We start from the raw sequence: 24,843 nt of genomic DNA, 5'->3' as shown, positions 1-24,843 counted from the left end.
TTTAGCCGTGCATTTTGTTAATGTGATTTATCACATTAAAATACTATATGTTGAACAACCTTTGCTTACCTGGAATAAAACCCATTTGATCATCATGTATAATTCATTTAAGGTGCTGTTGGTTTCAGTTTGCTAGTATTTTGTTGGGGATTTTTTGTATCTATATACAAAACAGAAATTGGCCCATAATTTTCTTTTCCTGTAGTATCTTTATCTATCTTTATTACTAGGTTGATTTTGGTCTCATAGAATGAGTTAGGTAGTTTCTCCCCTGGTTAAATTTTTTAGAAGAGTTTGAGCAAGAATAGTATTAATTCTTCTTTGAATGATTGATAGAATTCATGTGTGAAATCATCTGATACTAGGCTTTTCCTTGGTTGGTTTTTAGGGCTGATTCAATCACTTTATTTGTATTTGGTCTATTGAGATCCTCTATTTCTTCTAGGGTCAGTGTAGGCTATTTATGTGTTTATATATGTTTATCTCTTTCACCTAGGTTGTCTAATTTCTTGGCATACAGTTCATAGTAGTCTGCTGTGATCCTTTTTGTATCTGAAGAGTCAGTAGTAATGTCTCCCCTCTTATTTCTGATTTTATTTATTTGCATCTTCTCTATTTTTTCTTTGTATTCTAGCTAAGCATTTGTCAAATTTATTGATCTTTTCAAAGAACCAACTTTTGGTTTTGTTAATGCTCTCTCTTGTTTTTTTAAATTCTTTATAACATTTTTTATGCTTTAATCTTTGCTATTTGATTCATTCTTCTTGCTTCAAATTTAGTTTACTGTTCATTTCCTACTATGAGGATATGTCTTTGATCTTAGCTCTTTAGTCTTATTAATGTAAGGATTAGGGCAATAAATTTTCCCCTGAGCACTGCATTTGCTACATCCCCTAAATGTTGATGTTATATTCTTGTTTTCATTTGTCTCAAGATATTTACTTATTTCCTTTGTGATCTCTTCTCTCACCCATTAATAAAGAGTGTTTTATTCAGCTTCTTTGTATTAGTTGATTTTCCAGTCTTCTTCCCATTATTGATTTCCAGCTTCATTCCATTATGTTCAGAAAAAAATGCTATCTTATTGAATTTAATGCAAAGGGTCCCCACCCACAGGAATGGATTAGTTTAAGAATATAGGTCTTAAGAACATATAGGTCTTAAGGAACTGTCACAGATGCTTTCATAATTTAAATCATTTAAAATTCATTGAGACTTGTTTTGTGACCCAGTATGTGGTCTATCTTGAAGAACAACCCATGTGCACTTACTTAAGAAGCATGTGTATCCTACTCTTCTGGGTTGCATTGTTCTGTATGTATCTGTTAGGTCGAGTTCATGAATCATATTATTCAAGTTCCTCTTTCCTTGTTGATCTTCTTTCTAGATGTTCTATCTATAGATAAGAGTTGTTTATTGAAGATTCCAACTATTTCTTCCTTTGGTTTTGCCAGTGTTAGCCTCATGTATTTTGGGGTATTGTGTTTAGGTGCATAAATACTTATGCTTACTATTTCTTTTTGGTGGATTGACACTTTTCTTAATATATAATGTCCTTCTTTGTCTCTTGTAAAAGCATTTGACTTAAAGTCTATTTTGTCTGAGATAGTGTAGTTACCCCAACTCTTTTTTGGTTACTATTTGCATAGAATATCTTTTTCCATACTTTGAAAATGTTTGGGTCTTTGGGTCTAAGGTAAGTCTCTTGTAAACCACATATAGGTGGATAATGTTTTTTTTATTTGGTCTGCCAGTGTATGTCTTTTGATTGGGGATCTTAATCTATTAACAGTCAGTGTTATTACTATAGAGGCAGAACTTACATTGGTCATTTTATCATTTGGTTTTTATATGTCATATCATTTTTGTCTCTCTTTTACTTTATTGCCATCTCCTATGGTGTATTGTTGATCTTTTCTAATGCATCTCACTGGTCCCTTTCTCATTTTGTTTCTGTATTATTTAAAAAAATTTCTTTGTGTTTATATTGGGTTTGTATTACACAACCTACTTCTATAACCTACTAATTTGAAAAGATTCCAACTTAACTTCAATAGCATATATGTTTTCTGCTCCCCCATTCTTCTACATCTCTACTTTATGTTGTTTTGTCCCACATTACTGCTTTATATTGTGTGTCCATTATCAGGAAATATGTCCATTCCTTATTCAATTATTCTAACTGTTTTAGGAATTAAGGTTTAGAGTTCTATATTGATATTACAGTACTAACAGATTTTGTATTCACCCACTTAGTTACCTTTACTAAAAATATTCTCTTCTTCACATTGCTCTAAACTACTCTCTCCTGTCTTTTACTTTCAATATGAAGGACTCCCTTAGCAGTTTCTTGTAGGGCAGGTCTTCTGCTGACCAGCTCTCTCAGTTTCTGTTTATCTGTGAATGTTTTAAACTCTCCTTCATATGACAAGGACAGTACCACTGGATAAAGAATTTGGGGCTGGCAATTTTTCTCTTTCAGTACCTTAAATATGTCATACCACTCTCTTCTTGCCTCTATGTTTTCTGATGAGAATTCAGCACTTAATCTTATAGAGGATCCATTGTATGTGATGAATTTCTTTTCTTCTGCTTTCAGAATTTTCTCTTTATCTTTGGCATTTGATATTCTGATTAGCATTTGTCTCAAAATAGGTCTATAAGGTTTTCTTCTGCTTGGAGAATGTTGAACTTTTGAACATGTATGTTTTTCATAAGAACTGGGAAATTTTCAGCCATTATTTCCTCAAATATTTTTTTGCCTCTTTTTTCTTCTCTTTCTAGAATCCCATATGTTTGTATGCTTCATTTTGCCACTCAAATTACTGAGTCACTGATCATTTTTTCCTATTCTGTTTTCTCTCTTCTTCTAACTGTATAATTTTGGCTTTCCTGTCTTCTAATTTGCTCATTATTTCTTTTGCATGTTCAAACCTGCTGTTGTATGCTTCTAAGGTATTTCTAATCTGCATTATTTTGCCTTTCATTTCCATAATTCCTGTTATACTTTTTAAGCTTTCAAAATCTTCTTTATGCTCACATATTGACTTCTTAATTTCCTTTACCTTCTATATCCATCATTAATTTATATTCTATATTCCTTAATTTCTTTGAATTAATTTAGTAGGATTTTTTGAATTTCTTTGATAGATTGTTCCAAATCTGTGTCTCCTCTAAAGTTTTAATGTCTTCCCTTGACTGAGAAATATCTTCCTGTTTTTGAGTAAAGCCTGTTTTAAGGCTCTTCTTTCAGGCTTGGTTCAATTTATATTGGACTTTAAGAGTAGCCCATGTTTAACCGTTCAGATTTTCTCAGGTCTTCTGCCACTGATTCTTGTCCAGGATATGCTGCACTACTTTTAAGTTTGCCCTTCTATGTGCAATTGTGTCACCTTCAGAAGAAAACTTTCTTTCCTCTATTCCTTCATTGGAAATCTTGATTTGTTCTGTTTGTTTTCAGGAAGAATTTTCTCCCCAGCTCCTACGACTTGTTTAACGTCTCTCCCTCACCTAGCGCCTCCCCCCCCCCCCCCTTTTTAATTACAGTTGCCAGTTCTGGAGCCCATTCTGCCCTACAACTGTTCAATCCCCCTCTCCCCCCTCCCCATTTTTCCACCCATTCTATCTTATTGTTACCCAGTCCCCACCTCCCACCCCTTTTTTCCCCCACTAAAGTTTTTCTTCTTATGGTTACTTCCCCATTAGGGTATCCTACCTGGTAGAGCCAGATTGGGTCAAAATATAAAGGTCAGAGTTTGTTGGTTTTTTTTTTTTTTTTTTCTTTCATTTTGGTGATCTAGCAATCAGAGTCTAGGCTGAGTGTGTGCACCTTTTACCTATAGTTCAGCCCAGGTCTCTTTTTTCCCCTGGGGGGCAATTTTGTATTCAGCATTCCCCAGCCACTTGTGTTCCAACCTGGGTCTCTGAGAACTTGGGTCCCTGTGCATGGATATGTGTAAGGTTCTGACCTGCTGCTACAAGTGGCTCTATGGTCTGTACCTGTAGCAGGAGGTCCTTGGCTATGCTGTCTCTGTGTGACTCTTAAACTGTGTGGGACTGATTGAGGGGGGAGGGTTTTGGATTGGAAGACTGGGCCGTAGGTTTTCTACCTTTTTTTTTCTTTGCATTTTCTTTTTCCTTTTTCTTTTATTCAGTGTTTGTGGAGTCTTTCTCCAGTTTCTATTATCATCCCCTGTTCCAAATGATAGCTGGAAAATGTGCTCACTAAAAATTTCTTCACTTAAACAGTTCCAAAAATTCTAATACTCTAAGCTAGTTTTCTATTAATCTAATTTTAGAAGTTTAGTTTCCTGAAGGACTAAACTGTATCTTCTCAGTTTTGTTTACAGGAGTAAGATAATTTCTCAAAGCAAAACCAGACAGAATGGTGTCAGGAGCACCTTATGACCCAATGAATCTGTAACTTTTCTCAGAGACAAAAAGCTTGATTTCCTTGAGCGGTTGGCTAAGAAAGGAGCCATGAAGGTATTGCACAACAATACCTCAACTGTGGGGTTTTTTAGCTACTGAAACCAAGAACAAGTTTGATGTGCCTGAGACAATGCACGACTGAGAAATTGTATGTACTCCCTTTTTCTTTGACTTTAAAAATTCTAACTCCACCGGTTCTCACTTTGAACTGGTTTTGGGAAGATCCCCCCAGTTCCTTCCTTTTGCAGTTGCAGTAAATCACCTTTCTGAGAGATGATTCTACTTTGCCACGCCGGATCAGGCAGGTCCTGCTATTGGAAAATAACCATAGTCACAGTAACATAAGCAACTGGAATTTACCCTTTTTTTGGTTGTTTGTGAGGGAAACTTTTTCAGGGGACGATTTCTGCCACTGTGTTGATGACCCTCACAATTCTGATTACTGTAGCTTTGTAGTAAGTTCCTCATATATTTTTTATGTTTATGATAATGATGATTATGTTTTGCCATAGTTGATCATTTGCTTGTTTTTCACTTTTCAATACTTTTCCTTAGGATAAGTAGGTTAATTTTTGCAGAAATGAAATCTTGCCCTAAATATTCTTGTGTAAACTGAATTTGTAAATTTCAAGTTATTTTATGAATAACCTCTATGTAAATTAGTATACCTATCACTTTTAATAGTTTTCCATTATATGGATTCCCTCACTTTAGATTTCTTACACAAACATTTGTTGGAAAGCTTACTGGAATTTTGTCAGACTATTGACTCTTCTTGTCTATGAGAGTGTGTATCTTCAACTGTTAAAGTATTTCATTATCACGGGGGAAAACATGAGATTAGTTACTTTCTTTGCGTGTCTTTGTAACTTATCTACGCTTTTAGTTTCTTGCTTTTGTAATTTTGATAAATAAACTAGCTTTTTTTCCCTCCTCACCCTTTAATTCCGCCCCCTCCCCCCCAAAAAAGAGAATAGCTGATACTCTTAGTATTTAAAGGTGAAATTGACTAGCAGCTTTCCTTTCCTTAACAGCCGTGTCTAAATTGTACACAGGACGCACACAGCACCCAGCTGTAATCTATGACCTTTACGGAACCCCTGGAGGAAACCAGTGCTCCAGACTGCTTGGGAGGGTACCATCTCAGATTCCTAAACTCCCAGATCGCTAAGTAGGGCTGTTTATCTCCGCCAATCCCAAAGGGGTTGTTCGCGGAGACTCGTGGGAAACGTAGTTTCGACGTCGGGCGCTGAGCGGGTCCGAGTAGGCATTCAGACCTTCTGCGCATGCCTTGTACATTCTGTATATGCCTCATAGCTCTTCCGCCTTTTCCTTCGGGATATTCCAGCCTCCTTGCGTGGAGGGCGGTCCGGGGCCGCCAAGCCTAAGTGATCTTCCGGAGTAAGCGAACACGGCGTGGGAGCGGCAGGTGAGCCCCGTGGGGGATGGGCAGGGCCGACGAGGGCCCCGCGCGTCTTGGGGAGTGGGCGGGAGGAGGTTAGAGCCCGGCGGTGGGGAGGAGCCCAGCGCTCTCTGCATGGACCCTGAACGCCTGTAGCGCCGGCGGAGGTGAAAGGACAGCGGGCCAGGGGCGCGTCTGGTGGGAGACAGGGCAGGTGTTGCATGCGGGAACGTGAGAGCGCGGGCTCCTGGGGTCCTCGTGTGCCTGGTCCGGGCTTTGAGCTGGCGATGATGTTCGCGAAACTCGATCGGTGGGACCGCGGGAGAAAGGCTTCTGCGCATGCGTAAAGTGTGCGCGCTGAGCCGAATGGGAGGAGGTGGAGCTGCGAGCGAGAGCGTGTGCGCGTGCGCTTGCGTGCGCTTGCGTGACGTGTGCTGGTAAGGCGTGGTCTGGGGAGAAGGGCTGGGCAGCTGCGGCAATTTTCAGTTGTCATCTTTCTGGACAGATTCCATTTTCTTCATTTTCCATTCATCCTTTCTAGATTCTAAAGTGCTCTTCCAGTCAGGTCCATTATTGCATCTTAATATATGTTGATGTCCCTTTATCCTGAGTTATCGTCGCATTCACGAAGGATCAAGAGTTAGCTATTTCTGTTTGAAAATGAGCGAAAAAATATGTTGCTTCTGAAAGTTAATGTCTTGATCAGGGTTACAGTTAGTGGCGAAAAGAACGACCGTAAAGGACAGGTCTAACGTTGCCTAAGCCAGTACTGTATACTTTGCCACATAATGTCAAAACATATTTCTTATGAGAGACTTCTGAGTAAGAGCAACAGAATTAGATGAAGAAACTGAAACATAGGCCTTTGCTTAAAGCACTGATTTTTATAGCTTTTTTATGGAGTCATTAACCAAAGGATTAGCACTGTTGGGAAAATTGATAAACAGCATAGCCCTGAGTTGTTTTTTTACATCAGTTTTGACGGTTAATAGTCCTTCATTACATATATTGTTATGTATTTAATAATTCTGTCATTTTAATTTTTTTGTAAACCGTTAGGGAGATTTAAACCGTTAAAGCAATCCTTAGTAAACAAATGCTTACATTTTCCTATTGAAAAATTTTGTGTCCAGAAGCTACATGATTATATATATTAGAGTCATGTTAGGTAAGTTTTTCACCATCTTCCTGTCCCGTCTCAAGTCGCCATGGGACATTTTCCCACAGGGAGCAGTTTATATAGCTAGTACGTATAGCTTTTTAGGGCAGGAGAATCCAGGAGCTGCAAAGCAGGCCATATCTTTCACGACCCCATTCCTCTTCTTCTAACCCAGCTGTATCTTCAGAGTTGTCTACATTTTTCCAGGAGCATCAGAAAATGAACAAATTCGAGGTAAGTTGTTTGTGTATTCATTTCTCACTGTATTTACAATCGATTTTGTAAGATTTTTAAGCATCTATTTGTTGAGATGGTAAATCAGAAATAAATAAAAATCGAACATCACTGAAAATATTGTGTAACAGATCAATAAAAGGACAAGTTGACATTTAGATATTGACTAATAGAATTTTAGTTACTAACTTGAGCTGCAGCTATATCTCTGATGTTCCCAACAGCCATGGCAGAAAGGCAGACACTCAATTTTGCAGGATTTGCTTTTATCATAAGAACAAATCAGACTGATTCATCAGAGGATGTAAAGACATCCTAGAAATGGTCTTTTCTGGTCTTAATATTGGGATACATAGTAAATCCATAGTGACAGCTCTGAAATCAATGCAATATGTTGCCTCAAACCGTTCCTCATTGAGAATAAGAGGGCCTAAGACATAATTCAAGAAGTCATCTTTTTGGTGATTTTGCTTGATCCTGGGATAAAACCTAGAATTTTTAGAGGAATGAACGACTTGCAAGCCTTTAACAAAAACTCTACATAATGATTTTATCTCAGTCAGGCTGTGCAGGTTGCATAGTAGATAATTCAAAGTTAAGTTCTCTGGTAGGCGTTTCCGAGCATCTTAATCAAGTTTCACCCCATAACATAGTGTCTTAGTTCTTCCCCTCTACTTTTCAAAGCCTATCCAGATAAAGGGCACTAATGTCGTAATTGTAGTTGCCTTCCTCGAACAACTGCTGTGTTACCCTACTGACTGCTCTTTCCTGGAAAGTCTCCTCTGTTAGCTTCTGATACCAGTCTTCTGAAGTCTCTTGGAGCCGTCCTTATCTTGCCTAATAGCTCACTTCCAAGTTTTCATCCTTCATCTTCTCATTTTCTATGTACATTGGAAAAATATGTAGGTAGTTGAATGGTACTGTATATTATTTTGGTTTGCTTTTTAAGAATATACATGTATATTTATGATACACATTTCTTCCCAATTCAACAATAATTTGTGATCTCTCCATATGTATATTTCTACTAACGTTATATAGCAATCCATTGTGTGGCTGCCCTATATCATATATACTATGTTCTTTTGTTGGTAAACATTTTGGTAATTTCCATTTTTTTCAATAATATAAATAATATTGCCATAAACATGCTTGTCATTCTCTCTTTGTGCACATATGCTCATGTGTCTCTAGGCTGTACAGCAGTGCTTCTCAAAGTGATATCCCTTGACCAGATCTGTTTGAAATGCATATTCTCAGGCCTCACCCCAAATCTGCTGTAAAAGAATCTCTGGGGGTGGGGCTCAGCAATCTTTTTTTAGCATGGCTTCCTTGATACCTGCTCAGTTTAAGAATCACTCTTCTAAGAGTATATACCTATGATTAATATTTTTGGGTAATGGAATATGAGGATCTAAATTTTTTAGGTATTTCATTATTTATTAGACAACTACATTCCCTCCCTCCTTGCAGATCTAAAAATCATTTCATACTACTAGGTAAAAACCTCACTCTTAATTTTGATGTGTCTGATTATATTAGTGAGACTGTTTAACTTTTAAAAATTTATGACTTTTAAGGTTGTCTTTTTCTACTGAATTATTTTTTTAACTTTATTTTTCCTTTATTTTGGGAGGTACTGGGAATTGAACCCATGACCTCGTGCATGGGAAGCAGGCGCTCAACCACTGAGCTACACCTGCTCCACTTCTACTGACTTCTGTAAGGATTTCTTATGTGTTTTGGATGGTCTTTTGTTACAGCTGTTGCTGAGTATCTTCTCCCAGTATGCCCTTTGTCTTTTTCTTTTTTTTTATCTCACCCCCACCCCCAACCCACCCCCTGGCAGCTTTTTTTGCGTGCAGTCTGCTCTCTGTGTCCATTCGCTGTGCACTGTTCTGTGTTTCTGCTTGTCTCTGGTTTTTGTTGCGTCACCTTGCTGAGTCGGCACTCTGCAGGGCTTGTGGGCTGGGCAGTGTGTGGGCGAGGCTGCCTTCACAAGGAGGCCCCAGGACACGAACCCAAGGCCTCCCATGGGGTAGATGGGAGCCCAACTGATTGAGCCACAGCCGCTTCCCTGCCCTTTGTCTTTTAACGTAGTTATTTCTGAAAGCTTTTCATTTTGATATTAAGTTCTATTTTCTGCTTTTGTCTTGTTTTAGAAATATTTTCTTACCCCAGGGGTGTAATGAAGTTTTAAGGTATTTTGTCTAAAAATATTAAATTTTCCATTTATATTTAGTACTTTAATCTGTTTGAAATTTATTTTTTATATAATATGATAAAGGGACCTAATTTTGTTTTTTATTCATCTCTAAAAAATAAGCAACACAATAAAAGGATAACACTTTCTGACCAAAGCTTAACAGGATAGACTTAAGTGGGAGTACCTGCCACTTTTCTTCATTATGTATGCTGCTGGCTTTGGACTGAGTTACAAATTTTATCAATTGCGCAAAGTTTCATTGAGGCTTATTTTACTAAAAAATGCGAGTTTAATTTTTCATTTGTCTTCTTTACATTTCATGGGAAGGTAATAATAATTTTTCTCTTCAGGTCTCTTGAATTATATTTCTACATTTCCTAATACCTAAGCTTTGTGTTCCGAAAAGTGTTATTCTTTTAATGTCCTGCATAATTCTGTTTAATATTTCTTCCATAAAATTGTCCGTGTTCTCTTATCATTTGTAAAATGTTTGATCTATCTGTAGATGTCACTTTTTTATTCCTAACAGTTTTTTATTTCTGCCTTCTGTTTTTTTCTTTTCATTTTTTTCTTTTTTTGACAAATTTTGTTGTAGATATCCATTTTATTAAAGACTTTTCAGTATAAAGACTTTTCTCTATAAAGTTTTATTAATTTCTACTTTTTTCTTTATTCCTTCTTTCAACTATCTTTAGTTACAGGCTGTTTTTTCCTAACTTTTTAAATTGAACAAGAGTTCATTACTTTTAAAGTGTTTTTAGTAGATACATTTAAGTATATAAATTTCCCTTTGCCATTGTAACTGCAAAACCCAGCTATTATATGTTGTGCTTTTTGTTTCAATTTCCTTTTTGATGTTGCCTTTGATAAATAACTTAAAGTATATTTTAATTTTTAATAAATCTTATTTCTGTTAGTATAGCAGATTTGTAGAAAAGTGCACAAATGTTATACACAGAGCTCAATGAGTTATTATACAGCCAACACCCATGTACCTACTACTCGGGTCAAAGCAGAGCACCACCATCATTCCTGAGGTTTCTCTGATGCTCGTAACAGTACTTACTACCTCCCAATTCCCCAAAGATTAACAATTCTTATTTTTGACACCAAAGATTAGTATTGTTTTTGTTTTTATTTTTTTCTCAATAACTTTTAAAATAGTTTCAAACTTACAGGATAGTTGGAAAAATAATACAAAACCCCTACAGAGAATTCCAGCATACTTTACACCCAGTTACCCAGATTTACCAACTTTAAACATTTTGCCACATATGCCTTATCATTAGTCATTCTGTCACTCTGTCCATCTGTCTACCTGTTCATTCCTCCATTCATCCCTCCATTTCTCCTCCCATCTACTCTAGCCATATATCTCTTGATTTATAGATGTCCCTTGACCAGATCACCTGGGAATCTGTTTGAAATGCATATTCTCAGATTCATCTATTTTCTAAACATCAGAGAAAAGGTTTTATATATGGTGCTGCTTGAACACTTAATACCCCATGTACATTTCCTAAGAACAAGGATATTCACTAATGTCTGTTCAAGTCCTTTGCCCATTTTTAAATTGAGTTTTTCATTTTGATGTTGAGTTGTAGTTCCTTATATATTCTATATAGTAAACCCTTATGAAAAATGATTTCAAATATTTTCTCCCATTCTGCAGGTTGTCTTTTTTTACTGTCTTATTAATGTTCTTTTAATTTTTTTAAGGTCCTAATTATCTATTTTTTCTTTTGTTGCATGAGCTCTGGATATAAAGTCTACGAAACCATTGCTGAACACAAGATCCTGAAGATGCTTCCCTGTGTTTTATTCTAGGAATTTGCTAGTTCTAGCTCATATATTTGGGTGTTTGATCTCTTTTGAGTTGATTTTTGTGTATGGTGTGAGGTGGGGGGGGGTCCTCTTTCTTTTTTTTTTTTTTTGCAAATGGAGATCCAGCTTTCCCAGCACCATTTGTTAAAGACTGTTTTTTCCCAATTGAATGGTCTTTACCCCCTTGTCGAAAGTCAGTTGGCCATAAATGTGAAGGTTGATTTCTGAGCTCTCATTTCTATTCCATTTGTCTATATGTTTGTTTTGTATTGGTACCATGCTGTTTCGATTGCTGTGTTTTTGTAATAAGTTTTGAGATTGGGAAGTGTGAGTCTTCCAACTTCATTTTTCTTTTGAAAGATAACTTTAGTTATCCAGGGCCCCTTACCTTTCCATATAAATTTGAGATTGACTTTTCCACTTCTGCTACTGTTCTGTTTTTATTAATGAAGAATATTTTTAATATTCTTTCTTAACAGTTTTATTAAAAATCATAGCTACTGTATCAGAAACTATTTGAAATTGAATATGTCTTGATTTGTGAGAGTCTTAACTATGATCCTGATACTATGTTAACTGTATTTTCTGGATTAAGTAATATATCCCTAAAGCAGCTTTATGCTGTAGGTACTGTTATACAAGTTTATATTTGAAGTCTATTTGAAATAGTTGATTTAAGGAATACATAGTTTAATTTTTTTTTTTAAGATTTATTTATTTAATTCTCCCCCTTCCCCCGGTTGTCTGTTCTCTGTGTCTATTTGCTGCATCTTGTTTCTTTGTCCACTTCTGTTGGCACGGGAGGTGTGGGTGGCGCCATTCCTGGGCAGGCTGCACTTTCTTTCGCGCTGGGCAGCTCTCCTTATGGGTGCACTCCTTGCGCATGGGGCTCCCCTACGCAGGGGACACCCCTGTATGGCACGGCACTCCTTGTGTGCATCAGCACTGCGCATGGCCAGCTCCACACGGGTCAAGGAGGCCCGGGGTTTGAACCGCAGACCTCCCATGTGGTAGACAGACACCCTAACCACTGGGCCAAGTCCGTTTTCCAGGAATACATAGTTTAACAGTTGAAAAAATTTGAGATCTCTTGAGTCTGAGTCTCCCGGAACTTGCCTATTCCTCTGGATGAGATAGATAATCATCCAAATTGGTGCTTAAAATGTGAGGACTTCTTGCTAAAAAAGATGTTTAAAGTATGCTCATCTGGTCATTATGAGTAAGTGCCAAAGAAATTCACTCTGAAGATCTTGGCATTCTGTTGCTAATTTTATCAATTCAGTTCATCTTCCTCTTGATAAACTTACTTTACTCTCAATCAGTGTACTCTCTTCACTTCAGATATTTAAGAAACCTCAGCCTTGGTACCCATGATAATGTAGTTGCATCAAAGTATGTAAAGATTTTATTTACATGTTATTTATTAGCAACTTAATAAAATGCCACAATTTCAAACGTACATCCTTTCAGAAGCTATAAATTTTCCATTTACAAACCTCTATAGCTGCTGGCTGTGGATTTACCACGACTACTTAGTTATTGCCCATCTCATATTCATTCACTATTTCATTTATGACATTTTCCTCCTTTTTGGATTCTGGGTTTTTGTGGGGTTTTTTTAGGTATAACATACATACAGTAAGGTAAATAAAGTGCATTCAGTATCGTTTTTTACTGCTCATTTTTTAAACACATGTACACATCCTTGTAACCATGGCCCAGATCAAAATATTTAATGTTTCCTGTACCTCTCAAGGTTCCTTTATGATCCTTTCCAATTTATAAAACTCTCTCTCCATAAGATGGGCATTGATTTTACTACCATTTTTGGTTAATATTACCTGTCTTTGAAACTCAGATACACAGAATTAGCATGTACACTTTTATATCATGCTTCCTTTATTCAGTGTACATTAGATTCATCTGTGTTGATATATGTGCCAGTAGGTCACCCTTTTTGCTGCTACATAATGTTCCATTGCATGAAAATACTGTAATTTATTTATCTCTTCTCTTCTTAACAGATATTATTATTCCAATTTATCTCCAGTAGTTTTGTTAGTTATACCATTTTGTATTTTTTTAGTGTTTACTGTAGATATCACTATAGTATATCTTATTTTTGTCTACCTTCAATTAGCAATTTTACATTTCAAAGACAATGCAAGAACCTTACTATAGTTTAATTCATTTACCACTCTCCTATCCTTTATGCCACTGCTGTGATATATTCTGCTTTTATACGTGTATAATAAATTCAAATACACCTTACTATTGTTGCATTACATTACTTTTTCAGTCTTTTTTATTACTCCCTGAAGTTTTATACTTACCTCAGGTATTATTTTCCTTCAGTCTGAAGAGCTATATAATATTTCTTATTGTACATTTGTGCTGTTGATAATTTTTTTTCAACTTTTGTCTGGAAAATGTATTTACTTTAGAAGATGATTTTTAATGGATATAGAGTTCTCTTGGGGCATTTTTTTTCACCTCTTTTAAAATGCCATTCCATTTAAATTTTTTATTTGCAAATTGTCTATTCAAATCTCTGCCCATTGTCTTCTGATTATTATGATTTCTGTTGACGTTTACTGGTGTGTTTGCTATAGAGATGTTTTATTTCTTTTTCCCGTTTATTTATAGAACCTCTTTCTGTATTAGGTCAGATTATGTATTCCAGAAATCTTCTACTCTGAGTTGCATTTTTATTCCTTTCCTGCTTTTTGATAAAGATGTGTCCTTTATTTTAATATAGTATGGTTAATATAATTTGTATCTATTTTAAGATATCATTTAGAAAATCAAAATTTTCTAAATTTTTAATGTTTAACTTTCAAATTTGGGTCTACATGCTCTCTGAAATAGATTTCTGCATACATGTAATGTAGCATATTCATTTTAATTAAGCAGGCACTATTATTGAAATGATTGTCATTTTTCACCTTTGCCATTTGAGGGTCAGTTTTTGGGCTATTCTGTTCCATTGATACATTCGAAATCTAATGCCTCTATCACACTACCTTAATTATGGTACATTCATAATAATTCTTGGTATATGTTGATAGGTTTTTGGCTACATTTTTCAAGATTGTCTTGTCTGTTCTTAGCCCTTTGCATTTCTTCATATGTTAGAATTAGCCTAATATCCACAAAACTTTTTGCTAGGATTTTTATTCAGATTCCTATGAATCTATATATGTTAATGTGGGGAATATTGATATTTTTATAACATTGAGCCTTCTGGATCTAGGATTCTGTTATATCCTTCCATTTATTTGGATTTTATTTAGTTTCCTTCCTTCATTTTATATAATTATTTCTGTAGAGAGATTTTTATATTTTTATGCTCTTAATTGCATCTATTAGAAATTTAGTCTCCTAAAAATCCCTAAGATTTGTTAGATTGAAATTGCATCTAGCTTCTAAAGCTATATATTTATTTGGATTTCCTGTGTATGTGATTTCTTTTGCATTATTGCTCTAAGAAATCTAGAAAAACATTGAGTAAAACGGAACATAGCAGGTATCTTTTATGTTGAACACTTTCCGTATTCTACCATTAAGAGTGATACTTTGTATGTGTTTGAAGAAATCTTTTATCATTGTGGAAATTTTTTCTCTTATTAGTTTGCCAGTAGTTTTTGTTATGTTTTTTTGTATTTTCTGAAATAGTTATAAGACCCTCTCTTAGATTTTAAAACTATTCACTCTTACTTTTATTTCTTTCTTTCAGAAATTCCTTCATGGTGATCATGGCCTGTTTTTTCTCTGTAAGTCAGATTTTTCCCCTTAGATTCCATTCTTGGTAATTTTCTCTCTGCAGTGTCTTATGGGCTCTGAGAGCCTTATGATTCATTCTTTTTTTTTTTTTTTTCTTTTTCTCCTCTGTATTTTCTTTAATAAAATTGTTTTGAAGATGAGCAGTTCATATTCCATAGAAGCATGCCTCAGATGCACCCTTTCCCACACATACCCTAACACCTACACCCTGGAACAGTGACTGTCCCCTGCCATATTTGTAAAAAAAAAATTCCCACTATTGTAGTTTCAACCACAGACATACAAATCCCCAAAGTTCACCTGTTCCTTCCTCCAGTTCCATAGATAGTCCATCCCAACCTCTGCCCACCCTGTTCACTCTCACATTCCAGCACCGTGACCACCACCCATCACCCCCTTCCACTGCCAGACTACCCCCTTATCCCACCTTACTTTGGGTTTTGCTCGTATTGGTATTGGCTTACCACATATAGTCCCTTTCTGTCTTGTGATGGCCTGTCTTCCGGACTCCAGCTTTATGAGTCTGCTCAGTTGGCCTAGGTCATATCGGGGGTAATGCAATATTTGTCTTTTAATGACTGGCTTACATCACCCCAACATGTCTTCAAGATTCATCCGTGTTATTGTGTGTGTCAGTACTTTATTCTTTCTTAGAGCTGAATAATATTCCACTGTATGTGTATACCACATTTTGCTGATCCATTCATCAGTTGATGGACACTTGGGTTTTTTCCAGTTTTTGGTAATAGTGAATAATGTTGCTATGACCACTGGGGTGCATATATTTGTTCGTGTCCCTGCTTTCAGTTCTTCTGGGTATATACCTAGCAGTGGAATTGCTGGGTTATACAGCAGTTCTATAGTTGAGCTTCCTAAGGAACCGCCAAACCATCCTCCACAGTGGCTGCACCGTTTTACATTCCCACCAGCAGTGGATGAGTGTTCCCTTTCCTCCAAATCCCCTCTAAAACTTGTAGTCCTCTGTTTTTTTTTAAATAGACTACAGTCTAATAGGTATCAAATGGTACCGCATTGTAGTTTTGATTTGTATTTCCCTAATAGCCAGTGATGTTAGGCATCTTTTCATGTGCCCTTTAGTCATTTGTATTTCTTCTTTGGAAAAGCATCTATTCACATCTCTTGCTTATTTTTTAAATAAGTTGTTTGTCTTTTTATTTTCAAGATGTAGAATTTCTTTTTTTTTTTTTTTTTTTTTTTTTTTTAAAGATTTATTTATTTATTTAATTTCCCCCCCTCCCCTGGTTGTCTGTTCTTGGTGTCTATCTGCTGCGTCTTGTTTCTTTGTCCACTTCTGTTGTCGTCAGCGGCACGGGAAGTGTGGACGGCTCCATTCCTGGGCAGGCTGCTCTTTTCACGCTGGGCGGCTTTCCTCACGGGCGCATTCCTTGCGCGTGGGGCTCCCCCACGCGGGGGACACCCTTGCGGGGCACGGCACTCCTTGCGCGCATCAGCACTGCGCATGGCCAGCTCCACATGGGTCAAGGAGGCCCGGGCTTTGAACCGCGGACCTCCCATATGGTAGACGGATGCCCTAACCACTGGGCCAAAGTCCGTTTCCCCTAGAATTTCTTTACATATGCTGGATATTAGGCCCTAACGATAAGTGGTTCCCAATTATTTTCTCCCATTGAGTAGGCTGCCTTTTCACTTTCTTGACAAACTCTTTGAAGAGCAAAAGTTTTTAAATTTGAGGAGGTACCATTTATCTATTTTTTCTTTCATTGCTCACCCTTTGGATGTAAAGTTTATGAAACCATTTCCTGCTACAAGATCTCACAGATGCTTCCCTGCATTATCTTCTGGGCACTTTATGGTCTTGGCTTTTTTGGTTTTTTTTTCTGAGGAACATAACTCAATCTATTCCACATTTGTAAATTTTAAAGTTTGCTCATGATTCTTTTTTAAAATAAAATTTTACTGAGGTATATCATTCATGAATGAACATACATAAATGAGAAGTATATAGGAAAAGTTGTGAACTTACAGAACAAACAAGAATATAATCACACAGAGCCCCCATATATTTCCCCACCACCAATAACTTTAATCTTTGTGGAACATTTGTTAGAACTATAAAGAGCATCATCAGAATATTACTACTAATAATTGCCCATATATTTAATGTATCTTCCCCCCAACCCACCTGATTATTAATACCCTTTATTAGTATTATTTATTTGTTATAGTTCATGAGAGAATACTCTCATATTTGTCCTGTTAATCATAGTTCATCTTCCACCACTGGATTCCCTGGGTTATATAGCCCCATATTTTGTACAGTACATTCAAAGTATACACTCAGTGGCTCTCATTTATATCCCATTGCTGTCAACATTTCAGTCAATTTTAGAATGTTTTCATTACTCTAAAAGGAAAAATCCCATATTCCTTATTGCTGTCTCTGCTACAAAAATATTACAATATTACTGTTAGCTATCTTCCATAAGTTACATGAGTTGTGATTTTCCCATGTATCTCCATATTCTTTTTGTAAAGGAAGAACATTCTCATATTAACTATAATCTTTATCTACCACAAAAATCACTTTTATACATACCCTAGATTTTCTCTAGTTTCCTTTCATTTGACATTTACGTTCACAGACTACCCCTTTCAGCCACACATTTATAAATGAGCAATGTTAGTTATACTCACTATGTGTTGCCATCAATTCTATTCATTTCCACACTTTTACAAGAAATCATATTAAAAAAAATACATATATTGAGCATCAGCTCTCATTCTCAACCCACATTCTGTTTACTAGTAAATTGTACTCTAGAGTTTACCTCCATGAGTTTACTCATTTTATTTAGTTCATATTGGTGAGACAATACAATATATGTAATTTTGTGATTGGTTTATTTCACTCAACATAATATCCTCAAGGTTCCTACATGTTGTTGTATATATCCTGATTTCATTTCTTCTTACAGTCGAGTAGTATTCCATTGTATGTATATACCGTATTTACTTTAGCCATTCCTCAGTTGATGGACACATGGGCTGGTTACATATTTTAGCAATTGTGAAAATGCTGCGGTGAACATCAGTGTGCAAATGTCAGTTCATGCCCTTGTTTTCAGTTCTTCTGAATGTATTTCTGGTAAGGGGTTTACTGGATCATACAGGTGTTCTGTAATTCAGCTTTTTGAGGTATCACCAAACTGTCTTCCACAGAAGCTTTACCATTCTACATTTCTCCCCATACTGAAGGAATGTTCTAATTTCTCCACATCCTCTCCAGCACTTGTAGTTTTCTGTTTATTTTTCTGTTTATTTTTCTGTTTATTGTTGTCAATAATGACCATTTCTAATTCTGTAAGGTGTGAAATGATATCTTATTGGAATTTTGATCTTCATTTCCCTAACAGTTAATGATGTTGAATATTTTTTCATGTGCTTTTTGGCCATTTTTAATTCCTCTTTGAAAAAATGTCTAGTCAAGTCTTTTGCCCATTTTTTAATTGGGTTGCTTGTCTTTTTATTGTTGAGTTCTATGATCTCTTTATATAATGTGGCTGTATTTTAGTCAGTCAGAGGGTTGCTTTTGCAAAATACCAGAAATTGGTTGGTTTTTAGAAAGGGTATTTATTTGGGGTAGGAGCTTACAGATACCAGGCCATAAATCATAAGTTACTTCCGTCACCAAAGTCTCTTTTCACGTGTTGGAGCAAGACGACTGCTGACATCTGCGAGGGTTCAGGCTTCCTGGGATCCTCTGGGCTCAGCTCCTCTGTTTTCTGCACAAGGTCAGCTGTAGCCTATGAGGCTCTCTAGGCTTTGCCTCTCTCCACAAGGTCAGCTGTAGAGTATCAGGTGAACAGCTCTGTCTCTCTCCCTGAAGCTCCAGCTTCAGCATCAAACTCCAACATCAAAACTCCAACATTAAGAACCCTCAGCTCTGGCCTTTGCTGTGCCTCTTATCTATGAGTCCCCACCCAAGAAAGGTGGGGACTCAACACCCTACTGGCACAAGAGGTTTACATAATTACTTAATCAAGTAAACCTACGAATCCTATACAATCTAATATGCCCAGAAGAAAAGATCAGTTTACAAACGTAATCCAATATTTGTTTTTGGAATTCATCAATAATATCAAGCTGCTACAGTGGAAAGCAAAACCTTGTTGGATTTATGTTTTCCCAATATTTTTTCCCATTGAATAGTCTGCCTTTTTTCCTTCTTGATAAAGTCAGAAGACTTTGTGTTTAATTCTGAGGAATTAATTTTGAGGAGGTCACTTTTATCTAATTTTTCTTTCATTGCTCATGCCTCGGGTGTAAGGTTTAAGAAACTACCACCTACCACAAGATCTTAAAGGTCTTTCCCTACATTTTCTTTTAAAAGTTTTTTGGTTGTAGGTTTTATGTTAGGTCCTTGATCAATTTTGAGTTAATTTTTAATAAGATGTGAGCTAGACATCCTCTTTCATTCTTTTGAATATGGAAATCCAGTTCTCCTAGCATCATTTGTTGAATAGACTGTTCTTGTCCAGCTGAGTGGGCTTGACAACCTAATAGACATCAGTTGACCATAGATGTGAGGGTTTCTTTCTGAACCAGCAATTCACTTTCCTTGGTCTATATGTCTATCTTTATGTCAGTACTATGCTCTTTTTACATAGCTAGTTAAATTCCAGAAATGAGAGCCCTTCAACTTTGTTACTCCTTTTTAAGATGTTTCTCGGCATTTAAGGCCCCTTACCTTGCCAAATACATTTGATAAATTGGTTTTCTATTTCTTTAGAAAAGATTTAGAAAAGGATTTTTGGGGGATTGCATTGAATCTTTATATCAATTTATGTAGAATTGACATTGCAATATTTAGTCTTCCAATCCATGAACATGGAATGTCCTTCCATTTATTTAGGTCTTCTTTGAGTTCTTTTTAGCAACACATTGTAGTTCTCTGAATACAAGCACCTATTTAGCCACTATTGTAAATGGTTTTTTCCTGACTTCCTCCTCAGATTGTTCATTACTAGTGTATAGAATTATTACTGATTTTTGCATATTAATCTTGTATCCTGCCACTCTCCTAACTTGTTTATCAGGTAGTTTTGTTTTAGATTTTTTGGGACTTTCTAGGTACAGTATCATATCTGCAAATAGTGATAGTTTTACTTCTTCCTTTCCAAAATGGATGCCTTTTAAATTTCTTTTTCTTTCCTGATTGCTCTAGGTTGAATCTGTAGCACTATTTTGAACAACAGTGATGACAGTGGGCATCCTTGTCTTGTTCTACACCTGAACTGGAAAGCTTTCACTCTTTCGCCCTTGAGTACAAAGATAGTTGTGGGTTTTTCATATATGCCCTTTATCATGTTGACAAAGTTTCCTTCAATTCCTAAAATTTGGAATATTTTTATCAAGAAAGGATGCTGTATTTTATTAAATGCCTTTTCTGTGTTAATCTAGATAGTCATGTGATTTTTGTTCTTTGATTTATTAATGTGGTGTATTATGCTGTTTGATATTCTTGTGTTGAATTATCCTTGCATGCCTGGTATAAAACCCACTTAATCATGATGAATTATTCTTTTAATGTGTTGTTGGATTCAATTAGGGTGTACTGAGGATTTTTACATCTGTATTCATTAGGGAAATGGATGTGCAATTTTCTTTTTTTGTGATATCTTTACTGGGCTTTTGTGTTAGGGCGATTCATTCCTTCTACTTGCTTTGGGACGAGTTTGCTGGTTTTTTTCTACATCTTTGAGCTGTGTCATTGCATAATTGGATTTATGACTTCTTTTATAATGTAAGCATTGAGGTCTATAAATTTCCTTCTCAACACAGCTCTCTCTGAATTTCATAGGTTCTAATATGTTGTATTCTCATTTTTTCTTGTCTCGAGATATTGATTACTCCTGCAATTTCTTCTGTGACCCGCTGATTATTTAAGATTGTGTTGTTTAATCTCCATATGTGTATGAATTTTCCCTTTTTCTGCCTGCTCTTGACTTCCAGTTTTATTCCATTATGATCAGAGAAAGTACTTTGTATAATTTCAATCTTTTTACATTTATTGAGATCTGCTTTTTGAGACAAACTGTGGTCTATCCTGAAGAGAGATCCATGAGCACCTGAGAAAAATGTACAACCTGCTATTTTGGGATACAATGTTCTATATATGTCTATTATGTTTCTGTATATGTCTATTATGTTAATTTATTTATTATATTATTTAAACTGTCTGTTTTCCTTTTTGTCCTCTGCCCAGATAGTCTATCCAATGATGAGAGTGGTGTATTGAAGTCTCCTTCTATTATTGTACAGACATATATTTCACCCTTCAGTTTTGCCAATTTTTGCCTCATGTAAATTGGGGCATCCTGATTAGGTGCATATACATTTATGATTGTTATTTCTTCCTGGTGGATTGCCCCTTTTATTAATATATAGTGTCCTTCCTTGTCTCTAATAACAGCTTTGCTTTTTTTTTCTTTTTAAGGAGGTAGTGGGAATTGAACCTGGGACCTTGTACATGAGAAGCAGGAGCTCAACCATTGAGCTGCACCTTCTCCCACAGCTTTGCTTTTAAAGTCTATTTCATTGACTATATATATAGCTACTCTGGCTTTTTTTGTTTTTGTTTTTACATGCATGCATTATCTTTTTCTGTCCTTTAACTTCAGGATATTTGTAGCCTCAGTTCTAAGGTAAGTCTCTTAGATAGCATAGAGATGACTCATATTTTCTTACATATGAGTCTCTGTCTTTTGATTGGGGAATTTAATCCATTAACATTCAGTGTTGTTACTGTAAGACAGTTCTTACTTCACCCATTTTGATCTTTGGGTTTTCTCTCTCATATCTTGTTTTCACCACTCTATTTATATTCTTAGTTACATTTACTGTTGTAATCTTCATTTCTAAACTCTCTTCGAAGCCTCTCTCTCCTGTGTTTTTTTTTAAGGCTGCAGTATTGCTTTTAGTATTGCTTACAAGGCCAGTTGCTTGGTTAAACTCTCAGTATGTTTATCTGTGAATATTGTAAACTGACCCTCATTTTTGATAGACAGTTTTGCCAGATATAAGTTTCTTGGGCTGGCAGTTTTCCTCTTGCAGTATCTTAAATATATCATACTACTGCCTTCTTGCCTCCATGTTTTATGATGAAAAATCAGCACTTAATCTTATTGGGCATCCCTTATATGTGATGAATCGCTTTTCTCTTGCTCCTCTTGGTATTCTTTCTTTGTCTTTGGCATTTGACATTTTGATTAGTAAGTGTCTTGGGATAAGTGTATTTGGATTTTTTCAGATGGGAGTCTGTTGTGCTTCTTGAACATGGTTATCTCTGTCCTTTAATAGAGTTGGGAAGTTTTCTACCATTATTTCCTCAAGTTTTCCTTCTGTCCTTTGTCCCTTCTCCTTCTGGGACACCCATGACATGTATGTTTGCACATCTCTTGCCATAAGTTAGTTCCCCTGAGAATTTTTTCCATTCTTTTTTAAATTTTTTTTCTTGTATGTTCCTTTTGGAGGCCCTGTCTTCAGGCTCACTGATCCTTTCTTCTGCCTCTTCACATCTGCTATTGTATGCCTCCAGTATATTTTTTTATTTCATTTATTGATGTTCTTCCATGTGTGCTTTCAAATTCTTTGTGCTTAACCAGTGTCATCTTGATGTCCTTAATCTCTTTAGCCATCTCATTCAATTTACTAAGGAGATGTATTTGAATATCTATGATAAGTTGTTTCAACTCCTTTATCTTCTTTGGAGACTTAGTTTGTTCCATTGACTGGGCCATACTTTTCCTGTTTCTTGGTATGGATTGTAATTTTTTATTAGTGTTTCATCATCTGATTTACTACATGTATTTAGCTTGATGCAGTTTCTTTCTTTACTCTAGGGCTTTCTGTTAGATTGACTTTGAGCTACAGCCCCTGTAGGATACTTAGTTCGACTTAATTTGAGACTTTCTAGTCACTCGTGTTTAGCCAATCTGAAACTTTTTCAACTCTTTTTCAAGTGTTTTATGCCCTTTCTCCCTTGCTTGTTGTGGAGTTAGACCTGAGGATGCAGTTGGTAATGTAAGCTGTGAAATCTGACATTGCCTGCATTGCCCCAGGAACCAATGAAGCTTATCCCACATTTTTCCCCTGCCAAGTGTAGGGATGGAGCCACAACTATGTGCAGTAATACAAGCTGTGCAGGCCAAGACCATCTGTCATTGCCTGGAGAGACTGATGAAGCTCCATGCTCCTTACAAGCTGTAGCATTCCCTTTATTATCTCTTATAAATCCAGTCTTTTTGTAGCATGCTTGTTCAGTTTTTATTTGTCTGAAGACTTTAAATAAACTCCTGTTTTTGAAGGACAGTTTTGCCAGATGAAGTATTCTCAGCTGATATTTTTTATCTTTTAGTGTCTTAAATACATCATACCACTTTTTTCTTGCCTCCATGGTTTCTGATGAGAGATCAGTGGTCAATCTTATTAAGGTTCCCTTGTATGTGATGTAGTGCTTTCCTCTTGCTGCTTTCAGAATTCTTTCTTTATCTCATATTTGTCCTTCTGAATAGTAGGTACCTTGGAGTAGGTCTATTCATATTTATTCTGTTTGGGGTGCATTGTCCTTCTTGGATATTGATATTTATGTCTTTCATAAAGATTGGGGAGTTTCTGGTTATTGTTTCCTCAATATTCTCTCTGTCCCTTTTCTATTTTCTCCCCCTTCCAGGACACGTATAATGCATATGTTTAATCTCATCCGCTGTGTCTTTCATTCCCATACGCTCTGTTACTTTTCTTTACAGGCTTTCATATTGTTCTTTATGTTCACCCAGTGTCTTTGTAATATCCTTTATCTTTTATAGTCATATTTTCCTTCAATTCTTTGATTTGATTTTGGAGATTTGTGTGATTATCATTGATTAGTTTTCATAAATCATATGTCTCCTTAGGATTTTTTGATTGTTCCTGTGACTGGGCCATATCTTCCTGTTTCTTAGTATGGCTTGTAATTTTTTGCTGATGTGTAGGCATCTGAATGTGCTGGTGAGTTTACTCTGACGGTCCATTTCTGTCTCTTTCCTAGTGGTTTTGTTTCATTTTTGTTTCATGGCTCTTCCCTGTTATGGTTAAGTCTTTCAAATTGTTCAGCTTATTTTATTAGAATAGGGCTAGGGTCTCAATAATGGGGCTTAGATGCACTCCCAGGAGTTGGGGACAAGAGACACCTCAAAGTGGTTTTTCACCCTGCAGTTTCCCAGTCAGACAGCAGATGGTGCTCGTCGGCAAATCTTTCATCCTCCACTTGCCTATGATTCTAGTTCGGCCAAAGTTGAGATTCAGAGCAGGCTTTGCTAGCCAGGGTTACTGCAGAGCTACTACTCTTGACCCTCTGCCATACCCCATCTCTTCCCAGGGAGGAAGGTGTCTGTTCCCCTCTCAGTTTGATGCAGTGAGCCACAGGTTTTATCCAGGCTGCTTGCCTTGATGGTGGGGGATGGGTACCATTTCCAGACATGAGGGTAGTAACTCTTGGGTTTTCATTTCAGCTTCTTTGTCTCTCTGTCCCTTACCCTACTAGGGGAAGCACAGTACTCTCTTTGTCAGCAGATCCCCAAAGCATTTCCATCAGACAGCTTTTTTCCCTTCCTCTATTGTTTTTGTGAGCAAGTTCTGATTCATTCTTAATGGCTTCAGCCACCATCAAATCATGATGTCCTAAATCCTTTTCAGTATACTTAAAGCCTATCTTGCTAATGAACTGTGCTCAATCTATTTTCCACTAATTTCCCAGACACACTTAATGATAATATCTGCACC

At 36.4% G+C, this 24,843-nt stretch overlaps 1 protein-coding gene across 5 annotated transcripts in view; it reads left to right on the top strand.

The window, feature by feature from the left end:
- Positions 1-5,672: 5,672 nt before the first annotated feature.
- LOC101444016 (zinc finger protein 33B-like) overlaps positions 5,673-24,843 on the top strand; it is a 35,767-nt gene continuing 16,596 nt past the window's right edge. The window contains exons 1-3 of one of the 5 annotated variants that reach the window (XM_012528550.3): positions 5,673-5,860; positions 7,168-7,226; positions 14,993-15,029. In XM_012528550.3, the coding sequence (XP_012384004.1) occupies positions 15,003-15,029 (27 nt within the window). In that variant the 5' untranslated portion in view covers positions 5,673-5,860; positions 7,168-7,226; positions 14,993-15,002. Of the gene's footprint in view, positions 5,861-7,167; positions 7,227-8,862; positions 8,949-14,992; positions 15,030-24,843 lie in introns of those variants that run through there. The other 4 variants (XM_058294959.1, XM_058294958.1, XM_071214501.1 and 1 more) reach the window with 4 other exon arrangements.

The sequence above is a fragment of the Dasypus novemcinctus genome, chromosome 4, assembly GCF_030445035.2.
Source record: "Dasypus novemcinctus isolate mDasNov1 chromosome 4, mDasNov1.1.hap2, whole genome shotgun sequence".
In the NCBI taxonomy this organism is placed as follows: domain Eukaryota; kingdom Metazoa; phylum Chordata; class Mammalia; order Cingulata; family Dasypodidae; genus Dasypus; species Dasypus novemcinctus.
Note: the sequence above shows the minus strand (reverse complement) of the source record. Positions and strands in the feature narration are given on the sequence as shown.